General features: G+C 40.4%; 1 protein-coding gene across 5 annotated transcripts in view; it reads right to left on the reverse strand.

Moving 5' to 3' along the window:
- The window catches only part of LOC138724841 (calcium-activated potassium channel subunit beta-2), a 150,567-nt gene extending 145,860 nt beyond the window's left edge, over positions 1-4,707 (reverse strand). For 2 of the 5 annotated variants that reach the window (XM_069865168.1, XM_069865173.1), the window contains exon 1: positions 4,536-4,704. In XM_069865168.1, coding sequence (XP_069721269.1) covers positions 4,536-4,573 — 38 coding nt within the window. In that variant the 5' untranslated portion in view covers positions 4,574-4,704. Of the gene's footprint in view, positions 1-4,535 lie in introns of all 5 variants that reach the window. The other 3 variants (XM_069865172.1, XM_069865167.1, XM_069865171.1) reach the window with 2 other exon arrangements.
- Positions 4,708-6,432: the final 1,725 nt, after the last annotated feature.

Consider the following 6,432-nt stretch of genomic DNA (forward strand, 5'->3'; position numbering starts at 1 on the left):
GCCCCTTTAAGGTCACCCAGTCCATCTGCTGCCCCATAGCAGGTTCAGCTTTACCTCCACCACTTCCTCCTGGTTTGTCTAAGCTGTTTTCAAAAACCATCAGTGATGGGGATTCCAAAATTGCCCACAATTAGTTAAAAAGTAAAAGATGTGCTTAATGAAAAATACAACTGTTCAGCTAATAGATTCTCTCTGTGAGGTTAATCTGAGCTGTAACACAACCACTGCTAAAGTATCTGTGTGGTTTACTAATGCACCAAGGAAACACATCGATCCTTTAGGGACATGAAGATCTCAACATTGGAAAACTGAAGATACATGCTAATTTTTGCCTGTAAGATTGTATGGAAATCTGCATGGATGAATTTTGGCTAGATAGTAATTTTTGTCTAATGTGCTTATGCAGTTGCCTTTAAGACCTTAATTGTGAAGAACTACAGTTCTCTAACAGAGTCTGCAGTATGACAGGGATAAGAGTGTTTGCTTCCAGCCTACACAGGCCAGAGTACATATCCTAGCAGAGGACGTTGCTGTCACACTGACGGCTCGCTTTAATTAAGATACCAGGGCTGTTCAATCTGTACAGCGATGAATCATGGCCATAACCCTTTATATGTCTCATCTGCACTTTTTTCAACTGTCTTCAGCCTCTCTCAAGCTACAAAATTTCATAGTTTACAGGAAAGTTACTTTTGCTTTCACGCGTCTTTCATTGTTTCTCTATTTCCCAGTCATATAATGTGAAACTCTTGTGTAGTACCCTGTTAGTTATTTCACTGTAATTACTCATCTCTTTCTTTGTTTACGTAAGCCATAAGGCAAAATGGATTGAACTCTGTGTTTGGTGCATCCTCCTCTTCTTTTCCTTCTACCTTCATCCTTCGGCACACGTTTTATGGAGGGGACCAAAGTTATTCACAAAAAAGCCCACTCTGAGGCTCAACACTATAGCCATTAGAATGCTGCCACACTTCAGCTCAAGTTTCCTCACTCCAGCACCTATTGGGAATGGCACAAAATTGCTTCCTGCAACCCAGCATCCTACATTGCTATAAAGCTGGCACCCTTATGGTATTCAAACTAGTCAGTTCTAGAGTAACAGCACATTGTGGATGTTTTTTTAAATATCAAATGTCCACATCTTAATCCTAGTCAAACTAATTGAACTTCTAAACACTCTTGTAAGGACTGTAAGTGGATGTAAAGAAATAATGTTTGCAAATGGATGAAATAAAATAGTGGAAAGGTTTTTTCACAGCAGAGGTAATTTAGAGCTAATCCCAGGCTCTGCTGCATGGCAGTGTCTCCAAATGCCCTCTCATTTACTGATTAAGAGAATCAACTCTTCAACATCACCATTTAGGCACCTTCTGAGTTGTACTATTTTTGTTTTAAATATTTTTTTTCTAAATCTATGTACTTCACAGGAAACTGTTGGTTTCAACCTAGCTTTGTACTGTCCAGAAATAACGTGGCAGAAAAACCTTTTAAGTAAAAGCAGAAATTTCATTAGGAAACAACAACTGAAACACTTTCTTTGTTAAGCATAATTAGCAGTTCAAAGACACTTGCCTTTCAAAATCTCTGCTTTGATTCCTGTTAGATTGAGCAGCAGTGATACATGATATGACATTCATCAACCAACTCTCAACATAAAAAGATCGAATGATTTTTCTCTAATTGAGGGGATGGGAAAGCAAACTTTTTTTTTTTAAATGATCTTGAGACAGAAATTAAATGGCTGTCAAAATATCCAGCCGTGGTTAGTAGACAACTGGATGGAAGATTTTCAAATGCAGTTTTTGCCCATTCCCAGTGTTTTTCTTTTGAAAATGTTTTAGTTTCTGACATTTCAGAATACTTCTTCCCTGATTTTAAGATCTCTCTTGTTTAAATTTGCCTGGTGACTTCTCTACGCCATTCTGACAGCTTTCTTTGGGACCAGTCATCTCTTCTGCAGTGTATTCTACTTGAGAGATTTCAAAGCAGTTTTATTTTATTTTTCAATCTTTCTGTGGCTATCATGTATTGTGCTGGACAGCTCTAGTGTTTCTTTCTCTATATTGACCTCTGGCCCCCAGCACACTTTCATTGTACAGGTGGATATTGTTTTGTGTACTCTTCTTTGCATATTATTTTCTTAGCCTCCAGATTCTACAGTTAGCATGGTTCTTCCTTTTTATTTTAGAAATACAGCTAGAATAACTCAGGGCAAAATGTGAGGAGCAGACGGACTTAGTATGAACGGCTCACAGCAGAAATCTGAGGTCTGTGCTCTAGCTGAGCGCAGGAGAGAGGGTGCACCAAAATGTGGTTTTGATGACTGCACCACGTCATTTCCATGCATCCAAAACCTGTCCCTTCAGGCTATACTCCAGCTGTGGGCAGCATTTCAAGCTGTGCCAAAAGAGAAGCTGAAAAGCCAGTAGAAATACTCACTGCCATAAATGAGTTTAAAATCAGGCTGTGAAAATAACTGTATGGGTTACTAATGATCCTACATCCACTTTTCTTTGTCTGTATCAGTGGTTCAAGGTTATAAACATAACCCAGGCCTGTATTCTGAGTTTGTTCCTGTCACAGGACTTCCTCTCTTCCCTTGCTGCCAGTCTGACAGCTTGGAAGCCTGCCTCTGTTTTTGCCTCAGTGCAGTGTATGAAAAGCAAACATCGGCAGCAAGAAGCATACTGCAGGCCTTGGTGGAAGAGCAAGGATGTACTTTGGAAAAGAAAATGTTCAAAGGAGCATAGCTGCTGCTTTGAGCAGGGTGACTCAGCTCTCTGGGCATAGATTTGTCAACATAAATGCAGTTTAACTCAGTGTTTTCCTGAAAGCAAAGAACTAACAGTCGTATTTTGAGGTCTGGTACTGCCATGTGAAATCTTCCGTCAACTTAGTGAAATTTTGCCACTGAAAGGGATGAATAAAGCCAGCACATTTGAATTATTATCTGTGCTTTGCTGCTGTGTAAATAAGCAAGCAAGCCTCTTGCAAGCACTGTATGGACACCCAGTTAGGGAAGGTCCCTGCCCTAAGGAGCTTTGGGTCTGCTGGGGAGAGGAGGTCAGGTGGGAGGAGAATGGGAGGATCCAGAGGTAATGACCATCAGAAAGATAATCAATATGTCCACAATTCAAGGTTGTCCCCCTCTAACACCCTTGCAGTGCTAATGTCCTCTGATTAATTACAATACCCTTCATGCACCAAAATGAAACTCTGTTTTCTGGTACTTCACAACATGAGGGAGCACAGTGTCTGGTCGATGTGAATAGAAGAAGAAACTATCAAAAAGTTTGTAGATTCAACAAAATATTTTGGGAAAATGTTCATTCTATTTCTTATGTGAATTAACTTTGTGGTCTCTGACTTGCAATTGTTTGCCATCAATATTTTCCTAGAAAACTTTTAAACAGACATAAGATTCAACGATCAGCAAACAGTAAACAATGATTCCTTTAATAGCTATTGAGTCTAGAACCTGGCTATAAAAAACACGATAATGCAGTTGGAGATCAAAACCATACCACAGGTGTGCATGCAAAACTAATGTAACTTAATGTTTGAGATTAGACGTATTCCTTGAACAGTACAGAAAAAAACCTTCCATTGCTGAAAATTTCAAGTTTCTTAAAACATAATTTAAAAAAACTGAGAAAAGGGGTGTTAGGAAGATGTAGTCTTTTATTGCCTGCTCTTGACACACATGTGGAGACTTGTTTGGACATGTACCCTTTTTTTCTCTAAAGTGAAACATTCACCTTTGTACAACACAATAAATAAGAGTATTTTCATCTACTTAAATGCCAGATATGACACACCATGAGTAAAAGATCTGCATGTCATCAAATCCTGTACTGAGAGGTTTTCCTTTAAAGACACCATTTTCAGTTTATCTCCAAGCCCAGCTTAGCTCTGAGTATCTCCTTGATGCTGGTACCGCCAAACTGAACCAACATTACAGGATTATGAAGTGGGATCGCTTGCCCTGTCAACTCTGGCTTCACATTGATACTTCCAGCAGCACAGGTGCTATATTTTATTAGTTACAGACATTCATTGTGCATCCAGAAACTGCCCTCTGGACCCTGCGTTTATAACAGGATTCAATACAGCTGAGCAAATATAACCTCTGTAATATATATGAATTACAGGCACATAATAGGAGCAGAATAAAAACTCCCTGATTAGGTATAGTGTGCACGGTGATGAGAAATACAGAGATGCTTTACAAGGCAGGGAAAAAGGAGAAGGGGAAATGTGTTTAAAGTCTGCCACAAAGGCCTAGGAAATGCTGCTTAAAGGTCCCAACCAACTCTGTAATCCTTTCCAAAGGCCTGAACACAATTAAAACTTCAGTATATTTCCATCCTGGACTTCAGTTAAATTCTTAACATTGCAGTCAGATGGGGAGGAGGGGGGTGGGGGGGCACAGTGAACCAAAATAAATCCAGTGTACTAGTTATTAGTAACCTCCGAATAATAAACTGACAGCAATTCCCCAGCCCAAACAGCTTAATTTATTTGTTTCTACTTACCTCCATTTGTCTCTTGGATATTTCAAGCAAAGGCTCATTTTGTCCTGTGGATTCGGTGCTGCTGCTCAGTATTATCTTGCCTGATCATAAAAAAGCTCCTGACCAAAAGGAAGAGGAAAGCAATACGTAAAACAAACACAGAAGCCCAAGAGGAAAGCTACACCCTAAAGACCAGCGCTAATAGCAACTGCGAGACAGGGAAAGAGAGAACACTCCCAGTTACTAACTTTTTCCATTGATACATCTGTTACAAAACAATTTTGCTGCAAACTTCTCTTCCTCCTTGCAAGCAATGCTTTGCTGTACACGTAGACCTCAGATGAACTACATGATGAGTGTGGGGTTTGTGGATTTTGTTTTTTGTACCAAGTAAGCAAATTAGTGAAATATAAACTAAAAGCTCAGCTGAGTGCTTTTAAAGTATAGTGCTAGGCGGTAATTATCACAAGGTGCGTTTGTCCATACTTCAGATATTTTTAATTCAAAAGTCTTCAATGGAAGCAGAGTCATATTTGAAATAACCACCTATGGGACTTTCTGGCCAGAAAGCCTTAGCGCAGTAGAGGTGAATGTTCAGATGATTAATAACTTAATTTTTTAAGAGCTTGATGGGCAGGCAGGGAAAATATGCTAAACTGTCCTTGCTTCAGAGGGATCTTTAATGCCAAGAAAGAACTGCATTGAGAAGGAGAGCTCGTGATTTCACCTCGAAAGACTTTCAGGCTAGAGGGATGTGTAGAGGGGCAAAGTGGGGTTTACTGCTGCAGCAGAAGCTCCTGGGCCCAGCTGTGTTTTCACACCCTCGACTCGGTGGATTTACACTTCTTCAAGCTCCAGAGCTGTTCTTGGGTGCAGGTCATAGGGTAGCTATGTGTTTGAGCCCACAACAGCTGTGTGGAAACTTTTTCGCTGACATTTAAAATGTGGCTTGGAACAAACAACAAACAATTTGATGTGAATTAAAAAGTTTTGACAGTTACATTTTTGCCAAATGTTAGTCAGAAAGGAAAACTGATGGATGTGTCATATTTGAAAACTCCCAGGATGTAGTAAATTCATTTGTGTTCAAAAAGTTAGGATCTCCCCTTGCTTCAGAATAAATCTGGAACTACTTTAGGGATGCTGACAGAAATTAAGGTCATTCCATTCACTAGGGTAAACAAAATCTGCCTTGAGCTCACAGCCAAAAATGCTGTATCCAGTAGCAGAGGTGTGAAAGAACTGCTGCAGGCAGTAAGGCTGACAGTGGTCCTTGGTAATCTAATTCCATTTTAACCCTCCCTGTGACATCTTGCTATTGCAGTTTACCATTTCCACATGCTGAGGTAATATGCTAACAGGTTTTCTAAAAGTTATGTAATGAGAGACACAGATGATGTATAAAGGTGATAAGTCAGCTCATGGGAGAAAGGAGTTTTCTGGTTCCCATCTTGGATATTCAAAGAGACCTGAAGGCATTTTTTGAATCTCAAATCTCCTTGGACCCAATGGAGCAAACATGCCTGTATCCTTGGTGCTCCTTGAAAATTGCAGTCAGCATCTCCTGAAAGTCTTGTGGTCTGAAGGAGTTTTCCCATGTGTGCTCCTCAGCTAGTAGCAAACCAAAAAGCCTTTCCATCCAGACTGCCAAACAATGCTCATTCAGTAAGTAATGGCTTTGGGATGCAAGCCCAGGAGAGGCATAAGTGTCCTCAGCCTATCCCCATCTCTGACTTACCCATTTTCTCTAAGATGAGAACTGTTCACTGGGCAGGAGTAACACCCCCTACCTCCCCCCAAGTCAGCAGGCAGAGTAAGATGCCTGTCTCTTCTCCAATGCACTGGGGCCCCATGAGAACCCTACAGCAAAGTCTGGCCAAGGTCTTAAAGCACTGTACAGATGGTAAGGACATTTGAG

Source organism: Phaenicophaeus curvirostris, chromosome 10, assembly GCF_032191515.1.
Source record: "Phaenicophaeus curvirostris isolate KB17595 chromosome 10, BPBGC_Pcur_1.0, whole genome shotgun sequence".
In the NCBI taxonomy this organism is placed as follows: domain Eukaryota; kingdom Metazoa; phylum Chordata; class Aves; order Cuculiformes; family Cuculidae; genus Phaenicophaeus; species Phaenicophaeus curvirostris.